The 27,550-nt window shown below is 39.1% G+C and overlaps 1 protein-coding gene and 1 long non-coding RNA gene across 2 annotated transcripts; both read left to right on the top strand.

Moving 5' to 3' along the window:
• Nucleotides 1–58: 58 nt before the first annotated feature.
• Nucleotides 59–3,240, top strand: LOC132641074 (uncharacterized). Its single transcript, XR_009582664.1, has 2 exons — nt 59–131; nt 453–3,240. It is a non-coding gene; the product is annotated as an uncharacterized LOC132641074 (long non-coding RNA).
• A 6,233-nt stretch (nt 3,241–9,473) lies between these two features.
• Nucleotides 9,474–9,920, top strand: LOC132639584 (uncharacterized). Its single transcript, XM_060356023.1, has one exon. It carries the CDS (start codon nt 9,474–9,476, stop codon nt 9,918–9,920), a length of 447 nt encoding a protein of 148 aa, XP_060212006.1.
• The last annotated feature ends 17,630 nt before the right edge of the window (nt 9,921–27,550 follow it).

The following is a 27,550-nucleotide window of genomic DNA, read 5'->3' as shown; positions in this document are numbered from 1 at the left end:
GGTCGTGACACATATCCCACCAAATCCGCCTTTTGTTCACCTATCACATCCGCTCACATACCTCTTCTCCTTCCTCACACTCCACCTCTGAAGCTTCCAGGCTCCATGTGTGATTTCAGCAGATTTCATGGGTAAGTCCCATCCCCATTTTCATCATCTCATTTGTTGAAAAAAAATTCCCTGAGATTTCCCCCTTTTCCTTATTTTTGAATTTCGAATTCAAGCTTCTTTGTGGTGCTGTTGAAACCCTCAGTTGTTAGCTATAAATAAAAGCCCTTAGTGAGCAATTTGAAAAAGGTTCAAGTGTTGGAAATTCCCTCTTGAACAACTCAACGAATCCCATCTGTTTCTTCAAGCTTTCATAAAAATCCTTTTTTAACTCTAAGTTGGGGCTCTCAAAAAATTCTCTTTTAACTCTAAGTTTGTTTTGTCGAATTCTTGGTGGTTCTCAGCTAAACAAGCTCTTCAAGAGGATTCAGAGACTCGATGACGACAAATAGCCTCAGTTCGATGTCTTGGAGAAGGTCAGTAATCAACCTAATTTTTTTTTTCCTTTCAGTTCATAGATAAATAAGTAGTTGCTTGGATGTTATTGTCGTTCGTTTAATTTTCTATTTTAACTGTATAATTAGAACCAGCAAATCTTGTTTCCTTGTTTAGTCTTCTGTTTAAAGGGTGTTAGAATCTACTTTCCTGTTATTTTGATGAAAGACCAGTATGTAAAACTTAAAACATAGGAACTATGACGTTTAGGAAGGAAACAACTTATTTGCACAAGCTTGAACTAATCGAAACTTGCTGACGTTGGAATAACCTTATCACTTATAAATCTTTTACTTCATTGCTCAAAAGAGGTTAGCGTTTTCACTCTCTGCTCTACTCTTTGAAATCTTGAATTTTGACTGTGTTGAGATGCAAGAATATGTTGTCTATTTTTTTTTAGATATGTTGTAAATAGCCTAGTCTTCATGTTCTTTTGAAGCAATAGAATGCTCGAATAAGTTAGTTACGAGACTCTGTCTTTCCTCTAAAGATATCATGGTTGTTGGATATAAAAATGTGAATGTGTGTTTTGTTTCGTGACCGTAGGAAACCATGATTTAGCATATTGTTTTATCATGTTTGTAGTTGAGGTCATATGTTTAGTTAATGAGATAATAGATTATTGCAAGTCCATAACGAGAAGAATATGATGTCCTTCATGATTTATGTCCAAAATCTCTTTTTCTTTACCATGTCCATGAGACGTTCTTAACTTAAGAAGACTTTTGTTTATGGATTTTTTGGGATTTTTCCATAGTTAACTAAATATGCTTTATACATTAGAAAGCTACATTTGTGCCAGAAAAGAGAAGTTACTGGATTTGAATAAAAAGAGAGTTACTATTTTGGTTAAAGGAAGTTACTGTTTTTGATATATATAAAAAAAAAGTTACTGTTTTGATTGGGAAAAAAGTTACTTGTTTTGATTAAAAGAAAAGTTACTGATTCGTGGAAATTAAACATGTCGAATATGTGATTAACTTCGTCCTTAACCTAATTTCTGTTTTTTAAGGCTTATCAGAATCAGCCCCTGCCTTGTTTTTCTTCAAAAAATTGTATATAAAAGGCTAACACGAACCGTGTCATCTAAAGGAAATCCATTGATGGAATTATGATAAAAATGTGAATGTGCAGTTAGAGTGAATGATCGTTTACCTCTCGTCTTTCTGTGTGTTTGGAGTCATGTCCATGAAACCATTTTATTTCTTTAATATGAGTCCCATTCAAGAAAAACAATGAACCTGTCTGGCTGAAGGATTCTTTATGTTGTGAAGAATGTGCAGTTACATGTAATGTTTTCTTGTCAAGGGTACTACATCTGTGTTCTCATTTAGAAGGAGCAATTCTCCAGTTCTACTTGGTATAATACTCAAGATTTGCTAAGCTTATGCCTCGTTGAGTCTCTTGGCTTTGTTTGAACCATTGTTAAGGGCGGATTATATGACATGAATTTACCTCTTTCTTTAGACTTAGATGGCATAACCTTAGAACCTTAATGGCATGTCAAAGTGTTCAAACCACTGTAACAGTAGGCTGCCCTATTTGATCATGTTTTCGCGTTTAGGTTGTCCGAGAATTAACTCATCATTTTTACTGGCCTAAGTGTTGCATACTGTGTGGACATCGTCCTGCTAGATATTGTCTTTTCTATTTGTTCAGAGGTCTAAAACTCATGTATTCAAGTTTCACCTTCTGTTTAAACTTGAAGTGCCAAAGTGTGTCGGATATAGCTCCGGGAACATCCTGCACGTAATGTATTTTGAGTACCTGTTCCACGCAATTGTCTTGTTGGGATCCTCTTTAATCAAATCCTTACCAAAAAAAATGATTTAAAGGTTCAGTTATTAAGTTACAAATATTTTGCCATGGTTGTCTTCGCTCAAGCTTTAGCTTGCTGGTTACAATCAGTTGGACATGTTGATCGTTTTCTTTATATGCACGTAAAGTTATTGGGCTGTATGTCCTTTGTGAGATTCTTAACCATGTAGTTTAATTAAATAACCAAGATTAGGAATAGTTTTTCTTACTTCCAAAATAAGAAAAAATAAAGAAAAAAATCTCACCAGAAAGTAGTCAACAACTTAAGGTTGGACGAATATATTCTCTCATGATCACTGAGTACATGGTTGGGTTTAACGGCTGTCTTTGTTTCTTGTATGATTAATAAAATGTTCAGATGTACTTTGTCTATTTTTTCTATGTTTCTCTGACTACTTTTTATCCTTGGCTAACTGTGATCCTATTCTTTTTGTATTAGAAGTTGCAATCTGCATTCGAAAAGTTTTAAGTATTGAAGTCATGTTTTGGAATTAACTAGCTGTATATATTGCATTTCTCACTCACTATGTTTCTTTTATTAAGACTGCTTCTAATTTCTTATCCTTCTTTCTTTTGCATGAACACACTTGGGAGCATTTGGAGTTATGACAACTCTAGATCATGCCCATATAAGAGAAGGGAACAGTAGTAGCCTATGTTTCGTTCATTAATCTGTCGCAGTCTCAGTTCCTCATTCGTGTCAAGAGTCTTCGTCCTCCTTCCTCTCTTCGAACTTTATGTCTTTGTGTAAACTTGTGTATATACATGTTGTTTATATTTTTGACTAACATTTTATGGATTGTTTTTGTAGCATATTTATGTCTTTGCTTGTGTACGAACTCGCGGAGAAATAGTTAAGTATAGAAATTTAATTGCTTATTTTCCTCACCCCCAGTCAGGTAGTCACTTTAGTAATATTCCGATTATAGGCGTATTTAGAATAATAATTGTCAAATGATTTTCAGCTTTTGTTTATGCACTTTCAGGTTAAAAAAGTGATTTCCAACTAAAGGAAATTAACCGGAAAGAAATTCCTTTTTGAGTTAATTGCTCATCAAACTAACATTTTTTTTTAAATTCATTTTAACAAAAATGAACGATTTAAATAGAGGTTTCAAAAGGATAATATGCATATTTTATGGGTAATCATTTTCTATTTAATGCTAACGTATGGAACAGGTCAGATTCATTATGTTTAAATGAGGAAATTATATTAGGGCCCGAGTATAGTGGCTCAAGCTATTTTACGAGAGCTATAAGGTAAATACTCCATTTTATATACACGCATACATATATATACTATCTTATTTTTAGTAATTCCTTTAATCATCTTTTCATCATGTGTATACATATATATTATTTCCATATAAAAAATTAGCTATTTTTGAACCATTATATACCGTTTTTCATAGGATATAAATATCACACATATACATTATTTTTCTAAAAAAATATGCATTCGTAATCCTCTCATTTCATACTATTTGTATACAAAAATACATCATGAATATGTCACGACCCAGCCCCGTGGGCCGCGACTGGTGCCCTACTTGGGCACCCAAACGGACAAACATACCAAATCGTCATATTATAGCTTAGGTCAATTTTCAAATTCATCATTTTAAACAGATCTGAAAATAATTATTATCTTAAGCGGTCACGCGTAGAGAGATATCATATCAGAACAAAAAGGGGCGGCGGAATACACATCGCCGATCATATGTACATATGCAAACATATGGGCCGTTTTGGTCGCCATAACAAACCGGACCGCATTAAGACACAAACCATAAACAAGACGAGCACACGTAAGACCCACGACCCACATATATGACTACAGGCCTCTACAAATCAAAACGAAGACATAGGACGAGACAGGGCCCCGCCATACCCCAAATAGTCAATTTATAAAAACATATACATAGCAAAAGACATATATACCAAAATGTAGGCTCCGGAATAAGAGGAGCACTCCAAACAGCAGAAGAAGGTGTCCTAAACTGGTGGATCACCAAACTGTGCGTCTGTACCTGCGGGCATGAAACGCAGCCCCCGAAGAAAGGGGGTCAGTACGAAATATGTACTGAGTATGCAAAGCAGAAGATACAGAAATCCAACCATAACTGAAGCATAAGGTACAGAAGGGAATACTGAATCAGTATATCAAAACTGGTACGGAAATCATATGTACATAATGCAAGTAAAAGAAATCATGCATAAGGCTCAGGAACGTGGTTGCCACTCCGACATTGGCGCCACAACACAGTATACTCCTGAAAGTTTCAAATCTCCGTACAACCCCGAACATAACATATCATCACACACATCATATCATAAGCCATATCACAACATAACTCCATAAACGGAACCCGGCCCTATGGCGAGGTCTCGGGAACCGTAACACAGCATACTGCCGAATATATCATAGTGCGCACGATCACAAAACCGGTCCGGGAACCGGCGAACGATATCATAATAATGGGCACGAGCAGAGTAGTGCGGAAACTAATGCAATTTACATATCAAAACATTTATGAAACTGGATATAATCATATGACAACCCGTTAGGCAAACTAGTCCGGACAACTGATCAATATGGAGTTTATCTCACAAAAGTACTTCTGAAATCGTATTTATAGTTCAAAACATATATCAGAATATCACGGAGCCACAAAACATTATTCTTTAGTAGCTAAAGTCATAAGCAAAAGTCTCTTTCCGATATCATGCAAGGATAAGTCAAATAGGGCAAACTAAGGAGTCTCGGAGTTAGTGGGCCCACCTCGGGTCAAGTCGAGGTGGCGGACAAGAATCATGAACATTAGGCTCTATGGAATCATCAATGAAAGCTTCAGAGCGATGCGATTACGTTTACGAAGGTTGCGGATGTTTGATAATTTTTCCAACCAACATGAGAATTATAGTTCAATTATATTGAATGAATAGTACCCAAAAATCAAATTCGGATTTCCATGAACAGAATTGTCCCCGAGGCTTAGATCTCAACCTAGTATATCTAGGACATGCCAAAAGAAGGAAAGGGGTAGCTTTACATACCTCACTTGCGCCTTACGCTCATCCAAACTCAATCCCCGTTTCGTCCAAAATCTACAATTGATCATAGTTGCCAAATATAAGTTTCAAGCTTTTAGAATTTCAAGTCTTAAATTCATATTGTCTACCGAAATTTCGGCAGCATTTCCCCTATAAATTCAACATCCCCGAGAATCACCTCGGCCCAAAATATCAACAACAACAACCCAACAATAACAACAACACAAAATACATTATAACATAAATAGTCTTCTTTTCTACATAGTTCAATATCTTCCATCCCAACTTCACACTATCAAACTAGTATCAACATTTTCCATATCCATTAACTAATTCAAGATTATTCAAACATATTTCAATAGCATTCCAAACAATATTCATGGATTCAAGTATTCCCGCCAATTCCATATTCCATCCGAAACTTCTACAAATGCGACAAAACTACTAAATGTCTTCTTCCAAATTCAATAACAATAACATTAATTCACATTCTAGAATCTTACTTTCGTAAGTACATAAAAACTATATAAAAATCACATAATTTCCCATAACGACTTATAACCAATTTCAATGCCAACTCAACTCGTTAAACCTTTATTTACGTCATAAATGTCACAATGACACAACTAACCAACTAAATGAACTTCACTTCACCTCCCCTTCACCATACTATGGCTCACGGCCATACACTACTTCACACACACACGCAGCTATGCACACACACATCACAACTCCATAATTCTCATCCCATTCTCATCAACAACAACCACAATCTACACCTTAACAATTCCATTTCCATAATTACATAAATTCACAATAAAATCATAAAATTCCCTACAACAACTTAACAACATTTTCATGCCAACTTGACTATTATTCTTCCGATTACATCACAAGGTCACAACGACGCAATTAACATAATAAATAAAATCAACTCATCTCCCCTTCACCATGAGGTACCTCACGGCCACAACACCCAAACACACACACACACACACACACACACACACACACACAAATTTCATACTTTTCACTCATTTCCACATACTACAACATATATATATATATATATATATATATATTCCATAACATAAAAGGATAGAATTTTACCTTTTCTTAAATTTTTCACTTGCCACAAAAGTAGTTTTCTCGCCTCAAAAATTATACCACGTTGAAGAGGGTCTTGAGCTTAGTAAGGATACAAGAAAATTACGATTTTTGGATCAAAATTGGAAGCCCTCAATTTTTTTCTCCTTGGCCGTGAGGCCTCTTCTTTATTTTCTCTCAATTTTTGTCTACTTGGTTGTTCTTGAAACTTCATGAAGAATGAAGACTTGTTGGCCCCCTTTTCATTTATTTAATTAATGGGCATAATTTACATGGGCTTGGCCCATTTTTTCCTCTCCTTGGCCGGCCACCCACATGAGTTGGGCCTTTTGTTCTCTCTTTTTTTTTGGCCCAATTAGTTCGCTACTTCTTGTAATTCATGAAACTAGTTTCCGAAATTCCAATTTCACCCTTAGCCTTCCTCGATATTTCCGTCTCAATATTTTTCATAAACAACACATATATATTAGATAAAAATCAAAATGTGGCCTTATTTCTTACAAGTCAACATTATTTCAAATTTTTTCGAATGCGCAAAAATGCGGGATATAACATAATATATACGTATATATTTATATCTCATGTATACTAACTACTGCCTCTGCAATAAACATACACATATTTTCATATAAACTAAATGTCATACATATTTTCCTCATGCATATATTAGCATTAACTACTTCCTTTATAAATATGCATTTACTCACATAGTTATATTTACTCTAAATACGCCCTTTTTTATACAAATAGTTTTGAGAGAGTAGTTTCTTTTTCTGCAATTCTTTAAATAGGTGATATTAAATAAGAAATAATTAAATAATCCCCCTCTAGTGTTAATTAAAATAAGTTTAAAGACTGTCTTCAGATAGGCTCTGAGGGATGCTTAACACCTTCCCTTCGGGGTAAATAAAACCCTTCCTTACCTAGAATCTCACGGGTTTCAAAGACTAAAAATGGAGTTTACATTTTTACGAATGATTTCGTAATATTTCCTAAAATTAGGTGGCAACTCTGAAAATTTTCAAAACCAGAGGAACATATTCAAAATTGTGAACTAGTTTTAATCCATTAAAAAGAGGGCATAACAGCATGGCGACTCTGCTGGGGACACCCCCAGGTTTTGACTTTATTAGACTTAGTTTAAGAAGTAGATACTTGAGGGGAGTTTGTTTATTTATTTATATTTGTTATATTACCTGTTATTTATGAATTGCTACATTGCTATATTTGAAAGGACACAAGCCAAAGCAAAATTTGCACTCCTTATTTGTATGAGAAAACACTATTTGTTACTGCTTTCCTTATAATGTCATTGCACTTTCTATTGAGTCTTTGGCCTACACTTACACACACTGTGGTTCACGCGAGGTGCTGTCTTACATGCCTCCACCCCTTCTTTGAAATCTCTAGTTTCAAAGTTGGTACAGTGGTTTCGCTACGTACCTTCTCGCAAACATTTAGTCCCGCTCTGGAAATTCCTAGGAAAAAAATGATATACTAGAAAATAAGTCATGCTGCATACATCTTAGGTAGGATAATCCAAGGTATTGTTGCTGTAAATTAGGAAGCTACCCTTTGTCAAAGGTTCGAAACCTAAATGACATAACTCTCTATGTGAATTGATGAAATTATCCTTAAGATAGACACCAGATGATTTTTTTTTTAACAAACAATACTTATCATAACCTGTACCCTTCTTTTTCATATGGAAATTAACTAAAACTTACCAAATATCCAAATGATAGTCTCACCGCCTCATGACCTGCAAACATGGTGGAGGAATATAAAAGTGGCACACGTAGGGGAAATCCCACAACATCTGGGGTCGTTGATGTGACTAATGAGTATCCGAGAAGACAAAACTCTTACCAAGCTGCTGATAGAATTTTGGGATCCCGCTACAGTAACCTTCAATTTTTTAGATTTTGAGATAACCCCTACTTTGGAGGAAGTTTGTGGGTTCACCAACTTACCATTTGAGGGAAGAATGCCGGTGTTACCATCCTTCATATCGGGAGAAAGATTCTTGCGCATTTTGAGATTTAATGTCTACCCGGTCTTCAGGAACGTGGAAAATGATCGAGTGAAGTTTGACTTTCTTTTAAGAGATTTGGGCGCTGAGAAAGCTTTGATCGATATCGTGACGAGTTTGTGTGTGACCGCAGAAGGTGGGAGCAAATGTGGCCATGAGCCTCCGCCATAGACTTGTTGGGAGTCTTGGTCTTCCCAAAGAGAGCTTGCCAAATCAATATTAACCTTCTGCCACTTATCATGAACATCTTATCGGGATAGGATGAATTGACATTGGTCCCCATGATCCTTTCTGAGATTCTCCGAGCTCTATCAACTTGTTCAAGGGGGCACAACTTTTTCGAGGGGTGTAATCTCTTGCTGTAGTTATAGGCCATGGAACACTTCTATAGGCGCCTCCCGATCATGTATTACTGCATAGATACTCATAGTAGGATTCGGAGCCACGTAGAAAGAATGAGGTACTAGCCTGCACCTATTGGAGAGGAGGAGTGGCGCGTATTCTTGGTTCAGCTCATGGGAGATGCTATTCAGTGGAAATAACCTTGGCTGTCAGGAAGACCTTTGGTAAGGACTGCAAATCTGTACTTCATTGAGTTCATTGGGTTGAACGGGATCCAGCCATATGCGCCTTTCAGAGTCTTGAGGCAGTTTGGAGTTATACAAGATGTCCCCATCTGATCCCATATGGCGCTGCATGAGGATGGCCATGATAGGATGGTTCCGGTAGCACGAGTGAGAATTCTGCAAAGAGAATGGCTGAACATGATCACAATTGGTATGGATGACGAGAGTTGCACACCCGAGTGCTATGCCTAGTATAATGTGGGAGGCCTAGCACTTCTGCCGACCGAAGACGGATTCGACGGGCTCAAGACTATGATGCAGCCGCTTGGCTTACAGTTGAGATACTGCCCCACATGAATGTCAATAATGACATGTACAGGCAGGTAGTTCCGGGTTCAGTAAACCATTCAATACAGCTGGTAGAAGAGGAAGATCCGATAGGGCCGAAAGAAGAGATGGAAAAGGATCCAGAAGAAGATCCGACAGAGCCAGATGAACCAATGGAAGAGGATCCAGAAGAAAATCCAGAATGGGAACCAGAGCATAATCTGGTAATGGAGATAGATCCAGAGAAATCACCTGAGTATACTCTAGCAGGATATCCAGGGGAGGAACTAGAGGTGCTATCTGAATACAGGCCTGTAGTACATGGCATAGAGGAGGGACCCGAGTATGAACTAGAGGCAGGTTGGGAGATAGAGATAGAGATAGACCCAGAGGAAGAACCTGAGTATGGCCCTGGGCCCGATTATGATCCAGCATATGATGGGGATGACAATGACGGCCCGATATGGCCCTAGACTATTTTCTTCCCCCCTTTTGTTTTCTTTACATTCCAAAAGATCGTCGTATGGCCCAATCCCTTTGTACGCCCTCGTGGCCACCCTTTTCATTTTCATTTCAAATTTCCTTCGACACATTCCTTTTGTATGCCTTTATGGCAATTCCTCCTGTGTTTTATCTTTTGGGATACCATAGGCCTACTCTTGTAAGCTCTCGAGCTACCTTTTGTTGGAATGAAAGTTAAGTTTGTTCTAAAAAAATCAAAGAATGTGTCAAAAAAGGATCATCATCATCAATTTTTGTGTTACGTAGGCTTACCTCTAGCAAAAAGAGTCCCCATAATTAGGACGCGCTTGTTTGTACGTTGACTTGACGTAATTACTTGATTAAATGTGTTACTCTACTCTTTCTAAAGCTTTCCAGACTAACCCTTTTTGTTTTTCAACTGTTTTTATTTTCGTTTGTATCCCCTCAACAGAGGTTGATTTGTGTTGATCTTCAAATTGGCCGAATCACACTACAATTTGAGGTCTAAGAGAAAAATGACTATGACCAACAAAGTCAACCCAACTTCTAACCTTTTCATAACGAATGAAAATCTGGGAAGCTCAAGAGAGAGAATTAATCTAAACAATGAAGAAGAGATTACTCTACTAAAGCTACAACTTGACGAACTAAGAGGAGAACTGCACCAAGATCGGGACCTGACCCATCTCACTGTGACTACCTTCCCGAACCCACCTCACTTTTCGTCCTTGGATTCACCGATTCTAGAACACTTCCCTCCATCTACACGCCCACCTTCAGTACCCCGTTCCTTTTCCAACTTACCTCCGATCACTCCCGTGAATGTACCAAATCTGCCCAAACAAACCCCTTACGTCGCCAACTACACCCATAATTCACAAAACCCATTACCAACCCAGGCTGCTACCATACCTACTTACCCAACCGTGCAACACATACTAGGGGCACACGTTGACACTTCCCATGAGCAACATGCGCCACCGGTATATGCAGTTGGGGCTCCAACCTTTACCGGCCCTGTCACAGTCAGGGTCCTGCTCTAGGTGGATCAGTATGCAGAAATGGAGAGAGATGCCAAGATAGCAAAAGACGAATCAATCATTAGCCAGCTGCACAGTCTAAGGAAAGAAATGAGGAGCATACGAGTTCCTCATGGAAGCAAGAGTTTGGATTATGGTGATCTATGCATACACCCATATATTGGCATGCCAATCAGGTAGAAACCTCCTAAGTTTGATTTTTTTGATGGGACAGGTCATCCTTATGCACATTTGAGGGCCTACTGCGACAAGTTAGTAGAAGTGGGAAGGAACGAGAAATTGAGGATGAAGTTGTTTATCAGAAGTTTGTCAAAAGAGGCGCTCACTTGATATACTCGCCAAGATCCTCGCAAGTGGAGCGACTGGCAGGATATGGTAGCGGATTTCATGACTCGTTTCGGATTCAACACTGCGATCACACGAGTTAGGTTTTCTTTGGGCAACGTACAAAAGAAGGCGACTGAATCATTCTAGGATTAAGCACGACGTTGGAGGATTGAGGCTGCCCGAGTTCTGCCCCCATTGGATGAAAGTGAGCTCAGTAAGTATTTCATTCGAGCTCAGGAGGGCATCTACTTTGAAAAGATGATAGGCTCGATGGGCCAAAAGATTGCCGATTTGTTCAAGATGGGAGACTTTTTGGAAGAAGGAATCAAGTCCGGAAAGATTCAATCAATTGCTGCATTGCAAGCCGCAAACAAAGCCATACAGTCAGGTTCCATCAGTCAGGTGCCAGGTCGCCCGAAGATCTTCTTGCTATGATGTCTTTTCGTACTCTAGACATCATGAATTACTTACTTGTTAGACCCCAGATTCTTAGACATGTTTTTGGCTTAGGGTCCTGTACGATGACTTTCGGATTTTGGGGATTGTAATTGTTAGAACTTCCACACTTATTTAAGTACTTATGGCATGAATTACTTATTCTTTTGTTGTTAAACGAGTAATATTTGTTTAGCTTGGTTAATATAAAATCGTATTGAATTTTTAGGTTTCTGGTATGTTGGTTCGCCCACTAGGAATTAGATGGGTCCCAGTCATGCGGGTTGGGTGGTGATAGCTTTGCTTGGTTACGGTACCATGGCTAGAACATCTATAGGAGCAACTCCCTACATGTTGGTCTATGGTTCAGAAGTTGTGATACCCGCAGAAGTAGAGATACCTTCTCTAAGGATTATCCAAGATGTTGGTTTGGACGATGCAGAATGAATACATAGTAGGACATGAGCAGTTGATGCTCATTGATGAGAAAAGTATGGACACTGTCTGTCATGGTCAGCTTTATTAGAATAGGATGTCCAAGGCATTTAACAAGAGAGTAAGGCCTAGGAAATTTGAAACCAGGGCAGTTGGTTTTAAAGCGAATATTTCCTCATTGGGACGAAGCTAAAGGAAAATTCGCACCAAATTGGCAAGGTCTATACGTGGTTCATTGAGTGCTTTCAGGAGGAGCATTGATTTTGGCATAAATGGATGGCAAAGTTAACACGAAGCCCATTAACTAAGACTCGATCAAGATGTACTACATCTAAAGACGCCCAAGCTAGCTTTTTTCTTTTCCGTTGTAATTTGCATTTCTATTGTAAAAAAACTACACAGACCTGACTTCCCACAGTGGGATACGTAAGCAACCCACATCGGGTCCGGTCTCTCGTAACAGAAACCCCAAAAACATTATCTTCATGTAACTGGAACTACGACGCGACCTGACTTCCCTTGGTGGGATACGTAGGAAATCCCTACCGGATCCGGTCTTTTTATTAATATTTTTTTATATTGTAATTGAACTACATTATGACCATATTCCGTTAGGATAGGTAGGTAGCCTGAGTCAGGCTTGGTCATTACACTATTTCACCCCTTTGTAATTGAACTACGTTAGGACCTGATTCCATTTGGATATGTAGGCAGCCTGAGTCAGGCTCGGTCACATCACATTACATATCATTTTTCTTTTCATTTGTAGCCCCGAACTACGTACAGACCTGATTGCTATTTGGAATACGTAGGCAACCTGAAAAGGTTCGGTCATAGCCTTAGGAAACCTTTTGCTTGTAATATACCTAAAGATTAGGATTGGTCTCGTCGTCAAAGATGTCAAAGCATTTGGCTTGAATACAAAGAAGCGTCATCAGAGGAATAGACTATGCTATGACACCATTTGGATCTAGACGTCAGAATAGAGAAGCTCAATGCGTTTCGGAACATGTCATAATCTAAAAAAATGATATATTTTTATTGCATATATACATAATTCATCTACATATATATATATTTGATTTCTAAAAACATATTTTTCAAAATATATTTTCCTACTTTTCCACCTACCGAGTCTCCGAACAGAGATCGCCGCAGCTGAGGAAGCTCAAAGGATTGTAGTGACGAGGCCAGGACCACGATCGACACAAATCAACACCCCCTCCCAAAACTAAGAATTTTTATTTGAATACAGGATTGACAGGAACCAAGATAAGATGATGTCTAACCAAGCGTCCAATCATAGTTGAAGGCGTCATAAAATCCATCACGACATCATGAGCCAAACTGATCCAGGTATAACTTCCAGTCATAAATTTTTCACCTCTGCACATTTCATTTGAAATTTTGGAAGTACTCCCAGGATCCAGGAGAAATCAACCAACCAAAGATGGAGGGCCCTCATAGCACATACAAGGCAAACTTATTCATAACAACTCCGCCAATCGGAGATTGCTATCTAACTGCGACTAACTACGCCAATCGGAGACTACCATCTTGCTGTGACTAACTCTGCCAATCAGAGATACAATCTGACTGTGACTAACTCCGCCAATCGGAGACTACCATCTAACTGGGACTAACTTCGACAAATCGGAGATACCATCTAACTGCGACTAACTCTGCCAATCGGAGATGTCGTTTAATTGCGTCAACTAACTCCGCTAATTAGAAGATACTGTCTAATCACGTCGACTAACTTTGCGCATCGAACTACTGTCTAAAAACTCCAATTACCCCACCAATCGGGGACCGCCGTCTAACTTCGCCAATAACTCTGCATATCGAAGGTTTTACTCTACATTACATTTGCTCCGCCAGCCGAGAGTCTTTACATTACAGTTGCTTCGCAAATCGAAGCTTTTATGTTACAGTTACTCCAAAAATCGAAGCTTTTACATCTGCTCCGCAAATCGGAGTTTTCAATACAGGTTGCCCCGCAAATCGGAGCTTTTACATTACAGGGTGCTCCGCAAATTGGAGGTTTCAATACAGCTGCTCCACTGTAACTCCCCGTATCTTAAAATAAAGGTTAGACTCGTATCATTAGAGTTTCATAGGAAATTTGAAGATTTGAACTTTTTGCGAAAGTGGCTGAGGGGTCTACTTTGGGAAACCATAACACCTTTTTAAGTTGGGAATTTCGGAAAGTACCCTTAATGAAAGTTGTAATACATAGAAATACCTTTCCAGCCATATAAGGATCAGGCCAATCGGGGTCTGGATCAAGGAGATATTATCGTCTCAAAATGGCTAATAGAGGGGTGCTCAGATTCGATAGATTCGGCTAAGTTTTCGATACGTATGCCTTCCAGCAAAATTTCATGAAATTCCGTTGGGAATTTCAGAATATTTAAAACATAAAATTTGTAGCCCTTTGAAATATCTTTCCAACGGTATATTATGGAGCCAAAATAAAGTTTTGTACTAGTAGTTATGCCCATTTTACCGAACGTTGTCAGAATGGCCTAGGGCGCCGCCCCAAGCCAAAATTTGCAAAAACCATAATTTTCATCAGGGCCTGTAGTATAGGCCTAGTGCCCCGCCTTGGGCGATGCACCAGGACAAATTATGCCTGAAACGTCATTTTCAAATTTTATATCTACCCAACTCCGAAAAACTTTTCTCACTTCTTTCTAAACTGTCTTTTTGGAGAGAAAACACTCTAGGGCTTCCACAAAGCATACAAGGTGAGTTCCTACTCAAACCTCATAGATTATTACATCGATCTAACAAAGATTAACACTAGAATCCCAATCTATTCCATAGATTATCGATTGAATCTTCGTCTTGGACAAAGGAACCCTAGAATCCGAATTCTAGAGGATAGAACTTCAAAAAGGTAATACTTCTATACACTAATCACTCATAGTTGTGAATTGATGAGTTCTTGCGAGAATCGTAAATGGGTTTGATAGAGAGTATCATATTAACTATGCTAGGGTTTTGGATTATTAACTTAGGATTGTTGTAGTCATATGGGTGATGAAGAATGATGTTACTTTGATCAACTTGAGATTGTAGAATCACCTAGAAGTAATAGAATGAGAATTGGGTGAAGAAACACCATTAATGGAGATTGTGGAGCTTTATGCCCACTAAGTGTTTGATAAAATGCTTAGATGACCAAAGCATGGATATTATTGCTAATATAGAATCCCTTTGACTTGTATTGATATAGATCAAAGTTGAAAGGGTTAACGAATGTTGTATTATGCTCAACGGCTGGAATTAAGGTATGCGAGGCTAACTATCTATGTTAGAGAATATTTACGATTCTCCCTACGTCTCATTCTTCATACTTGTTAGTAATTTGACTCAATATAGTTTAGTTTAGCCCTAGTTTCATGATATGATATAGAACTGTTATCTTCTAGGCTTACAGTTACAAAATTCATTCATGGTTGTCACTTTGAACATCATGAACTCAACACGTAATCTTTATAGACTTATGCATTGTCATCACATGAGTCTCAGTCAGTGTATAACCAGTTATTTGCATGAGTCTCATAATCAGAAACAATTATCATGCTATCAGCTATAGCCAGTCTCAGTCTTGTAAATTGTTAATGTTGAACACTTGTATCTGTATTTTTGGGCCCTAGGCCACAGTTTATGCATAGGTATTTCTTGGGCCTGAGCCCACAGTTTTTGTGCACATTATTTAGGCCCTAGGGCATAGTTATATTTACAGTTTTACAGTTATATTTGTGAACAGGGAGTACTTCAGCTTCTTGCTTTCCTGTTTAGTTCAGTTTCAGTTTCAGTTCCAATATTTTATTGCTTTAGTTGCTTTACTTACCAGTACAATTCAAATGTGCTGATGTCCCTTTTTATTGCTTGGGGGGCTGCATCTCGCGATGTAGGTAATGACATACAAGTTGACGACTCAGCTATTTAGGAGTACACGTATCAGCTACTGGTGAGCCCCAAATTCCTTCGGGGCATTGTCAGCTATCCAGTTATTTCAGTTTATAGACAGCTCTATGATTCAGTATTCTTAGAAGCTTCATAGACACAGTCCAGACATTCAGATATTTGTTATGTTAGCCTTGTAGACAATTATACTCAGTTGTTCAGTTGTTTTGGTTTAGCCATGTTGGCTACTTTCAGATATGTTTAGATTGTCTAAGTATTTCTGCATCATCATATTTCAGTCAACGGTTTCAAAACCAGAAGAAACATTGTCATAAGTTGTGAACTAGTTTTAATCCGTTAAAAAGAAGGCATAACAATCATGACAATGAAAGGTTGTCACGAACTAATCGAGGTGTTAACTGTACATTGGGACGATAAGAAAATATTATTCCGCTTCGGCGAATTCGAGATGATCCCAACTTTCGAAGAGATAAGAGATGCAATGGACACCAATAGGACCAATTTAAGGAGACAACACAAACCAGATCACTACCTGTTATTTCCGCAAAGGCCTACAGTCGGCCAAATCATGAAGTTTCTTGCACTAACTGAGGCGCCCTGGGCGCAAGAAACCACTGTAACCTTTAGGGGTTTGCATCGGAGATTCGAAGATGCCACGGGATATACTCTGTACCAAAGAGAATTTAAGAGTAGGAAGGAGTGGGAAGCTATTAGACTCTTGGCTTTCGCCATAGCTTTACTCGGCATTATGGTATTTCCGCAAGGAGATTCGATGGCCATAGACACCCGAATGATCTACTTAGCTCATGCCATTTTTGACGGTATAACCAAGGATCAAGAGACGAGGTACTTTGATTTGGCGCCCATCATTTTGGCAGACATCTTTCGGGCATTGGGCAAATGCCAGAATGGTTACCGATACTTCCAAGGATGTAGCATATTGTTACAATGGTGGACTATCAAACACATCAACATGCCCAAGGAGGTCCAATACCTGAGCAACCATAACAGGATAGACCGTCTCACAAACTACTGTCCAAACCTTGGTTATATGTCCAAAGGGACATCGACTGGCTTTTTCGAAGAACTGACTGAGGGTAGGATCCAGTGGATGTTCCCTGACTTCATATCAGAAAATGTGGTGGTCCGAGGTAGGAATTGTCCTTTTTATGCCACTAACCGGGGTTTGAGGAATCCGTCCTTACTTTTCTCTCGGGTTTTAAGGCAATTCGGCAGGAGGCAAGTAATACCTCAGGTAGGAAATCTTGGACAGTTCATCATTCAGCACATAGGGCAAAAGATCAAGAATGTGGGGGTGATCCTTAGAGAGTGGAATAGTCGCGTGAGTTGGGGCCCAGACATTTTAGCCCCAGACAGGTTCGAAGCAGGGTGTGACCCAGGGTATCACGAGTGCCTACAGGGGAACCTGGCAAGGGTACCTATCCTAAGACCCGCACTTTCCCATAACACCCAGGAAGAGGATCGCCTGAAAGAACGCCTGGAAAACACGGACGAACACTTAGCCCGAATTCTAGAGGAAACGGATCCGGTGATAGTCAGAATGGAGATGTATCAAGCACAACTGCGGATTCAGACCACCCTTCAGAGGGTGAAGAACCTGGCCTCGACATCAGCCGCTGGAGGAGAACTTTGTTGATTTACCGCTTTATATTGAGCCCCTTGTCGGCTCTATCGTCTTTGTAATCCCTTCGGGGAAGATAATTTATTATTATTATATGATGATTTTTCGGGACAATGGTTCACTTTCACAAATGAAACTACATTTTTTAATCGATTAGGATAGCCTTAAATCATAAAGGTTCTTAGGAACTCGAGTAGTATAAATATCTGCCAAAATTACATGAATGCTTACTACGTGTCTCACATGCCTACTTGTTATATATGTTTTCATATATTAAGCCCTGAATACATTTGATCCAATGATATGAAACTACACATCAAAAAGAGAAACCAAAAGCTTACACTTACCCAATTTCATCTTCATTAGAAGCTTGACTTGCCATGGAAAACCAAGGAGAACAAGAGACACGAACTCTGGGAGAAATAGTGGAGATGCTGAGAGACAAGGTACTACAAATGGAGAAGCACCTCTGAGAGATTGGGAGGAAAATTGAAGAGGTGGACCGACTGCTGGAGATAGTTGGGAATCCACCCGAAGGCATTGTTATAGCCCGTATTTTGTACATTCGGATATTTCAAGATAATCGTGATAAGTTAAGGGTAAGACTATTTTCCAAAATTATTTTGAAGTACAAGTTGCTTATGAATTTTGTTGGTGTGGAAATATTAAGGAAAAGTTGGGGCTAGAAGTGGAAAAAATTATTTCATGAAATGGCCAAATGGCCATGTAGCCGTGGGGTTGGTGTGGGACCCACCCATGGTTGGCCAATTACTTCAAGCCATAAAAGAGGACATGTGTTAACCTTATATTGTAGGGGACATATATATATATATATATATATATATATATATATATATATATACAAGAGGTGACTAAGCAAGACCAAAAACTCATCTTTTCAACCTTAGAAAATTCAAGAAGATTGAAGAAAAAGAGAGGAGGAACCATTCGGCCATGGCTTGGCCGAAAATGGTGTCCACAATATTGACCAAGAAAAATAATTTTCTTCTAGCAATCCCACCAATTGGAAGGTCCTCTTTAACGTGGGATAGTTGTTGGAGCAAGAAAACCATTCATTTTGCAAGGAGCGACCCTAACCAAGTTAAGAAGACAAGTGGAAAAGGTAAGGTCTAATCCTCTTTTTATATGTTATGAATGGTTTGGGTATGTTGTAGTATGTAGAAATGAATGAAAACCATGAATTTAGTGTGTTGGAGTGGTGGCCGTGTGGTGTGGAGTTTGGCCGTGTGTGTGTGTTGTGTTGTATAGGGATGATGAACTAATTTTAACTAGTATTTTGGTTGTTGTTGTTGTAATGATTCTAGTGAAGTGGTAATGGTTGGAGAGTTGTTTTAGAAGTTAATGTGATTTGAATGTAGTCTTCTTGTATTTATGGAAGACAATGTTGTTAGTGCGTGAATTGTTGGTGTAATTCATGAAGTTGGAAGAGAAGAAATGTGTTGTTATTGTTCTTGTTGAATTTGGAAGGTTTCGGGTAAAGTGGTATGTTGGTTGGGTTGTATGAACATTATGTGAATTGTTTGAAAGTTCTTGAACTATGTTAGATTATATTTTTGGATTGATTGTTGAAGTTGTTAGTATGATTTTTGGTATTGCTGTTGATAATTTGGCCGAGTTGAATTTTCGGATTGTTGTTGATAAATTGGCCGAGTTAGATTCTCGGGGATGGTGTGTTTACAGGGGAAATGCTGCCGAAATTTCGGCAGATTATGAATGAATTCATTTGAAGAACTAAAGCAAGTGTATGACGACGAATCTAATGATTATGTGAATCTTCTTGAATGTAGACTAGCAAGCTTGGGGGAATAAGCGTAGCTAATAGAACGTGGAGCAGGTAAGTAAGGCTTACCCTTTCTTTCTTTCGGCATGATCTTTATGAAACGAAGAAATGACGTATATATATGATTTCAAAGAAATTCCTATTCTTAGAGCCACTAGGATGACTAATATCCTTGACTTCCATAACCTGTTTCATATGGTTTTGATGTGTATCTATGACGTTCGAAGTTCGGTTGATATGTTTCCGAATGGTACTCGAGAGATAAATTGATATGACTAATGTCTTGGTTTTCAAATGATAGCCCGTTTGATTATTCCATTGAGTCTTTGATACACTTTGATACGTACGTATGGTTCCAAAAGCTCTATTTGATTTGATCCATAACGATATTCAAAAGGTCCTAACATGATTGTTGCTTTGATTTTCCAAAAATGGCTTCTGAAACGTTCGTAGAAGGTTCAGTACTTCAAACACCCATAATTTTCTTATACAAAGTCGGATTGACCCGAAACTTGTTTCAGAGCCTTCAGGTGTCGGTAAGTATACTTGTCCATCGAGTCTTCCATAATATATTCGGAGATTACCGACCTTACGTCACTCCGATAGAGACATAACATTCTTTGGGCTCTCCTGCATGCTGCTTATATGATATATGTATATGTATATGTATATGGGGCAAGGGGAAAGGTGAGGCACTATAGACGCATAGCCACCTGATCAGTTGGTATAATATGACATCGTCCCGGACGCGGGATGCCCAGACGGGGGATATATGGATAAATGGATCGGGCTGCACGTTCCGCAGCAATATAATATATGTATATGGATCGGGCTGCACGTTCCACAGCAATATAATGTATAAATGGATCGGGCTGCACGTTCCGCAGCAATATAGTATATATATATATGGATCGGGCTGCACGTTCCGCAGCACTAAGCATGCATGGTCTGAGTTTGGAAAGTAAGCATTGTGGCACTCTGGATGATCTACTTATTTTCTCTACTTTTCTGACATATGACATTGGTATACATGATTTGCGTTCGCAAGATAAGCACTCTGGTATTCTGGCTATGGTACTTACCTTTTGTACTGCTTGTTTCGATTATGGTTCTGTTTTCTGTATTCCATGCCTTACATGCTCAGTACATATTCTGTACTGACCCCTTTTCTTCGGGGGCTGCGTTTCATGCCACGCAGGTACACCCAGATGAGTAGAGGACATTGCTAGAAGATGCTTCAGCTGGAATGGCGAGCTCGACTTCCTTTCGGAGTGTTGCCGAGTCAGAGTATATATGTTACAATTTCTGATTCATGTTAGAGACTTTGCAAACAGAGTCGTGGGTATAGGATATCGGTATTGTAAGCGGCTCCACCCGCCGATGTGTTATTGTATTTCATGTTACAAGTTTCATGTGACGATAGAATTTATTTGAATTGAGTATGATGAAAAGAGAGATTTTGAAAGCTTTACCATGTATTTCATTATATTTGATTTAAGAGTTCAAAGAGACTATGTGTGTATTAAGAGTCAGAGGGTTCGCTCGGCTCTAAGTAAGGGTCGGGTGCCCATCACACCCTAGTAAGATCGGGGTGTGACAGGCATACCCCAAGAGCAGTACTATGGGAATGTTCCAGAGGAGGTAAAGGAGTTAGTGTTGAAATATATACCTCTAAAGAGGAGGCCCATGACTCCTAGGGAAAGAACCCCTGGAGGAAGAGAGGAAATCCAAGGAGCAGGATCAGATCATTAGGTGACAGACCCACAAGAGGAGTCAGAACCTCAATAGGAAGCCTCTGAACTGGTAGAGGAAGAGGCGCTGAAAGAAGAGGAGGAGAATCCTCATAATATGGAGAGGGAGGAATCAGAGCCCGTTGACGTGAAAGCTGAGGGGGAAGAAGAACCATTCGGGATGTTCCCTGAGTTTGCAGAATTTGAGAATGAGGGAAATGAAGAATCTGACTACTATGCCCCGATCAACGAGGGGTCTAACTTTTATGAACTATCACCCATAATGTTGTTCGCCACCTATACCATGGCATATGAGAATTTTTTGAGGGAAGGCCTCTTTGAACTTGCTTGGTGGGGAATCGTCTTCAAAGCCCATTCCTCCCTATTCAGGGTGGACCCACTGTCACGAACCAACCCCGTGGGCCGTGACTAGTGCTCGAGATGGACACCCATACGCGCTTACTTACCAAATCAACATATCAACGACTTATCCATATCCAAAATATATTAATTATTACAGATATTAAGGGCGGATGTTATCTTAAGCGGTCGCATATATCAAACACATCATACAGAGGCCGCCAAGGCTGTCATAGAACATATCGTCCAAAGCATATACATAAGTATATATACATGCAAGCCGTTAAGGCTGTCATGGCAAATAGGACCGCTTAGATGCAAATCACTGACATAACCGAACATTAACGACCCATGACCCACATATATGTCTACAGGCCTCTAACAAACACAACATAATCATATGACGGGACAGGGCCCCGCCGTACCCCTGAATATACACATACATATATATAACAGAAGAGTCTGTACCAAAATATGGGCTCTGGAACAAGGGAGCACTCCAAGGCAGCAGAACAAATAGCCTAAGATGTCGGGTCACTCACACGAACGTCTGTACCTGCGGGCATGAAACGTAGCCCCCGAAGAAAGGGGGTCAGTACGGAATATGTACTGAGTTTGTAAGGCATGAAATACAACTGAAAAGATCATAACTGAAATAGAGATTCCAGGAGTCAAGTATCATAGTCAAGAAACCACTGTACCTGTGCAGTACGAATCAGAATCAAACATTCTCATATCACATACCGTACCCGGCCCATTATGGGACTCGGTGACTGAAATCATGTCATTATGTCATAATGAATACATGTATACATATACCGTACCCGGCCCTCTAGTGAGGGACTCGGTGAATAGAGTCATGCATATCAATATCATATGTCATATATATACCGTACCCGGCCCTCTAGTGAGGGACTCGGTGAGTGAATTCATATCATTTTATCAGTATGCCATCATGTCATCATGCATATACATATATACATACCGTACCCGGCCCTCTAGTGAGGGACTCGGCGAATCAAATCATCACATGCCCTCCTGGCCACCATAACACATCATCTTCATCATCATATCATCATAAACATCTACCGTACCCGGCCCTCTAATGAGGGACTCGGTGAATAATGCAGAGGAGTGCGCACGATAACATACCCGGCCTGGGACTCGGTGAATAGACATATTAAGGCGTACACGAGCAGAGTAGTGACAAACTATATGCATATAAATCAAGACTCGATAAATAAGTATACTTGCCGACATCGGAGGGCTCAGAAACAAGTTTCGGATCAATCCGACTTAGTATGAGGAAGTTATGAGCGTTTGAAGTACAGAAGCTCCTACGAACATTTCAGAAGCCATTTTTGGAGAATTGAAGCCACAATCATATCAAGTATCTTTTGGATATCGTATGGATCAGATAAAATATAGCCTTTAGAATCATGTGTACATATCAAAGTGAATCAAAGATTTAGCGGAATAATCAGACGTGCCATCATTTGAAAATCAAGACATAAGCCATATCACTTATCTTTCGAATGCCAATTCGGAAACATGTAAAACAAACTTCGGACATTACGGATACACATCAAAACCATATGAAACAGCTTATGGAAGTCAAGAATATTAGCCACCCTAGTGGCTCTAAGAATAGGAAATTCTTTGAATTCATACATATACGTCATTTGCTCGTTTCATAGAGATCAAGCCAAAAGAAAGAAAGGTAAGCCTTACATACCTTAACCGCTCCTACGCTAATCCAAACTTAAGTCTTTGGCTTCGCAAGATCTACAACAATATTAACATGTACCAACATTATCCATAAACACTTAGAAGCCCAATTCTAAGCCGACACTTAATCTACCGAAATTTCGGCAGCATTTCCCCTGTAAATACAACAACCCCGAGAATTTAACTCGGCCAAATTTATCAACAACCATACCAACAATCATTTCTACAATACCAACAATCAATTTGAAACATATTCTAACATTAGTAACCCGCACAACATTCAAAACAATCCAACCAACTCTATTCCACCCGAAACTCTACAAATGCAACAAAAGCTACAACAACACACTTCCTTCTTCCGGATTCATAAACTACAACATAAATTCATACTTTAGCAACTTCGTTCTTAGAACTACATAAAACCATATTAAAATCACATAATTTCCTACAACAACCTACAACCAATTTCCATGCCAACTTGAACCATTAGTCTTCCATTTGCATCATAAGATCAACAACAACACAACTAACATATTAAATAAAATTAATTCACCACTCCTCCACCATTCAATAACCACACGACCACCATTCAACACACACACACACACGGCCACACACAACACACATTATTTCCATAATTTTCATTCAATTCTACTTACTACAACATATATAAACCTTCCATAACATATAAAAGAATATGAATTCTTACCTTTTTCCTCAACTTTTCACTTTACTAGAATTTTTGGACTTGCCACCAAGAGTAGTTTTCTTGCTTCAACAATTATACCACGTTAAAGAGGACTTTTGAATTAGTGGGAATACTAGGAGAATATATTTTTTTTGGATCAAGATGGATGGATTCAAATTTTTTTTCCTCTTCTTGTTCTTGGCCGAAAGGCCTTCTTTCTCTTGCTCTCAATTTCTTTTTCTTGAAAGTTCTTGAATTGATGAATAATAGTGGCCCTTTTCTCTTTTTATTTACTAAATTTAGCTTTTACATGGGCCTTGGCCCATTCCCCCTTTGGCCGGCCACCTTGGGCCTCTTTTGTTTTTTTTTGTTTTTTCCAAGCCCAATTATTTGTGACTTATTTTTGTAATTCAAGAAACTATTTTCCAAATTTCTAATTTTGCCCTTAGCCTTCCTCAACATTTCCACATCAATATTTTCATGAACAACTTATGTATTAAATAAGATAAAAAATATTGCCTTATCTCTTACTAGTCACAATTATCTCGAATTATCCGAATATGCAAAATACGGGATATAACATCCTCCCCCCCTTTAGAGCATTCGTCCTCGAATGTTGAACCGGCCTTATGGCGTATTATAATACTTCGGGGAGGTCTCCTCTATAATTGTCACATATGATCATTTAACATATCCATTTTAGAAGCTTAGATTGCCTGTGGGCGTAGCAAATAAATAGGGGTACTCCTTATTCATTTCTTCTTTCGGCTCCCCAGATCGTCTTCTTTGTATTATTGTTTGGCCGCAATACTTTAACCGGAACCACGTCGTTGGTATATAACTTTCTTACCTGACCATCCGTTATAGACACAGATTATTCCTTATGTGGTAGCTTCTCTGTCACTTAGATATCACTTATATGAAACACTTAGGAAGGGTCACTAACACATTTGCGAAGCATAGGCACGTGGAAGACTGGATGTATCGTTTCTAATTTGGTGATACCTCTGATTCATGGGTGACTTGGTACGGACAATTTGATAGAGTCTATTATATCCCAAATTGAGCTTTCCCTTTTTAATTTTTCATTCTAAGTGTTTATCCAGTAATGAATTTGTCGCTAACGAGCATAATGGTTATGTTCCTTTCCAAGGCCAGTCATATCACCATTCAAAACGTATATACATGATATTGCCTTGCCATTTCTTGTCCTTCGCAGTCCGACTATACTCATGACGACTTGTGATTCCAGTTTAGTTAATTTCTTAACCCACAACATCTTCAGGTTCTTGTCGCAACTTTTCCTCGTTTCCTTTCCTCACATTCTTCGATGCCAGTACACTAGTCTGTAACTTCCTTAGATTGGTGATCGTTGCATCAATCAACATTCCTTGTTAGCTCTCCGGCATGGGCTCCTAATCATTAAAATCGGGCATAGCTTCATGTTAATTATTTTTACAATTCCATAGCGTATACCCTCATGTTCAGCGTGATTAATAGTCCATGAATTATTTTCTAGTACCCGGTAGCCTCTTTTATCTTCTATCCATATAAGCAGCACGCTTCCTTTCTTCGGGAAGTTATCAACTATCAACTGTTGTTACTCTTCGTTGACCTTGTGGATTTAGCCTGTATTTGCTCTCTTTATCACCTTCTTCTGGAACTCAGATCATCATAACTCATTTCAAATCTTGTATGTTCTCCCCCCCCCCCCCCCCCCCCCTATTAAGAGGGTTTATATATGTCTATGCCCTTTAAGTAACCATCACCTTCCGTGATCCTCTTACAATTGCAATCCCTTCATTATGGAGTCTATCCTGTCTATCTCTTTGTTAACTACGTTCTCATATTGAGTTGGAGTACTTATAAGGGCATCCATTTCCAACACTTATTTTTTTTCCATTTTGACTCACCTTTGTCCTTATATCTAACAGTGTCATTAATCTTCTGGTGCGCATCCTTTCCATTTATTATTGTTTGTAACATCGGCTCTAAGGTTCGTAAGATATTACTTTTATTCGTACGAATCGGCTCCATTCTTAAGTCACTCTCCAGAAAGGCTTCTCTTATGTTCAAATCAACTATACCAACATGGCTGTGGAATTATCCTTCCTTTGATAAGTAGTCAGTCGGCTATCGCCAACTTATTAAAATATCCTCCATACTTCCATATGTTTGTCCTATTTCCACCGTCGACCTTCCTCAAGTTTGTTTCCATTTTTGCCCTATACTATCACACTCTAGTCCTTTTATAGACCTGTCCCCTAAATTTCTATGTGAATAGTTCCATGCTTTGCCTGTCGGCTCTTCTGGAGGTTTTGCTCGATCATATTTCTTACCTTCCGTTTACTCACTCTCTTTCTTTTCCAAATATCATTGTATTAGAGTTTTCCAATCTCACTTGTAGTGACATCAGTATCAGTCTATTTCAGGACTTCTGTACCATACCCTTCGCTTGTCTCTTGGGTTCCATTCAGTTAGTGTGTTTTATACATTCGTAAATGAGATGGCATATGCATACATATACATTTATTTCCATTTTGTTTACAAAACATTTCCCAAACACTATTCAAACTTACTCTGATTCCAAAGCTGCGTTGCGCTTTCTCCGTCCTCATCAACTTAGTCTGCCTTAGCCCACGCGACCTCTTTAAGGTTTCTAACCACTCCACAAACTCTAATTTCCTTTAGGTTACCCCAAATTCCCATTTGTCTCTTATATCTACATTTGTGAAATTTTTTAGCATACTTCCCAGGGGGTCACCCATCCCAAAATTGCTCTGGCCCTAGCACGCTTGACCTTGAAACTTTAATACATTTCGATGCGTTAATGCGGGTAGAATTGCATCCACTACCCCGCACGACCTTTATCACATAATCTGGGGCAAGTCGGTATCTTAACAACTTCCAAAAGGTTCTCGTAATGGGTCCCACTCCGATCTAGAGAGGATTCTTTTACTTTTCTGACTATACAATTACCGTGTTGCCCTTTTGAATCCTCAATATTCACTTCCATCTGTACATATGATTACCTTTCATTCGAGGTTCCTAGATTCACACTGGTGGCGGAGACATCTCAGTCGCCGTTACTTATAACCATTGGGTCATCGGCCCTTTTTAAATTTCTGTTTGCCGTCATTAAATAGTACTCTACAGAAGTTACACATACATAGAAAATTCCAAAGAGAACTCATATACCTGTAGCTGATCGGTCTCGAGTCTGATCTGGGGAGCTGCCATGTGATGTGTGCTCCTCATCATCGTCTGTCTACCATCCGCTCGTCTGACTCCCGTCATTGCTCGCATCTGAATCGGAGGAGTACAGATAACCAAGAAATTCCTGGTTTACTGACGGCCAGGATAAGGGACTGGAGTAGTCCGTAACACTCACCGGGGAGGCCTATCTAACATAGTGCTCCACCACAGGAGCAGCTGGCATGGCCCCGGAAATCTCTTCCTCCGGTGTACCAGGGAAATGCTCGGATGGATCTGTAT

Source organism: Lycium barbarum, chromosome 5 (genome assembly GCF_019175385.1).
Source record: "Lycium barbarum isolate Lr01 chromosome 5, ASM1917538v2, whole genome shotgun sequence".
NCBI lineage: Eukaryota > Viridiplantae > Streptophyta > Magnoliopsida > Solanales > Solanaceae > Lycium > Lycium barbarum.
The sequence above is the reverse complement of the archived record's forward strand: the minus strand, read 5'-3'. Positions and strand labels throughout refer to the sequence as shown.